This window comes from Penaeus monodon, chromosome 34, assembly GCF_015228065.2.
Source record: "Penaeus monodon isolate SGIC_2016 chromosome 34, NSTDA_Pmon_1, whole genome shotgun sequence".
Taxonomy (NCBI): domain Eukaryota; kingdom Metazoa; phylum Arthropoda; class Malacostraca; order Decapoda; family Penaeidae; genus Penaeus; species Penaeus monodon.
This window is the reverse complement of record NC_051419.1, coordinates 9,286,991-9,287,571: the sequence shown is the minus strand read 5'-3', so window position 1 is coordinate 9,287,571 and position 581 is coordinate 9,286,991. Positions and strand designations below refer to the sequence as shown.

Sequence of the window (581 nt, the reverse complement as noted above, 5' to 3'; positions counted from 1 at the left end):
GTATGTATGCATGTATATTTAGTCCGTGGAGACGAAATAAAGTGATGATACTAGCTCCTGTATAACAATGATAAACTGCAACTGTCCTTTTGGCAAGATAGGGTCAGGGAGATCTAGAAGCTAAATCTTACTAAGTTATAGATGTTAAGATGTTAATTTTTAACATAGTACCTGGGGTATGGTATTACCTTGCAGAATTCAGGAAGACTGCACGCTAAAACTGATGCCGTAAGAAAGTGTAAAAAAATATAAAATAAGGTCAAAACTCAGACGAATGAAGCGCCGTGTGATAAGAGCTTTGCAAGATAATGGCCATTTGCAGTTGGGCACTTTTCTCTGCAATACTCATATTGGAGTTTAACAAGTAGGATATTTATCAGTAATTTCTTTGCCTATGCGAGATTCGTTTGACTTGTTACACTAAATGTGACTATTTTTTCAACAGAAATTCCTGTTGCTGAGAACTTCCTGAAAGGTACGTTGTGTGACCTACGGCGATCCTTGTTCAGCTTTATGTCTAATACTGTGAAATGGAAGAGAAGAGGCGCACAATGTCTGAAGATACATCATGTATGACGTAG

General features: G+C 37.5%; 1 protein-coding gene across 1 annotated transcript in view; it reads left to right on the top strand.

Annotated features, from left to right (window-relative positions):
• Positions 1 to 581, top strand: part of LOC119594573 — a gene marked incomplete at its 3' end in the record, with an annotated part of 22,419 nt that overhangs the window by 4,884 nt on the left and 16,954 nt on the right. The window contains 1 exon segment of the mRNA XM_037943609.1: positions 446 to 475. Within this exon segment, the coding sequence (XP_037799537.1) occupies positions 446 to 475 (30 nt within the window).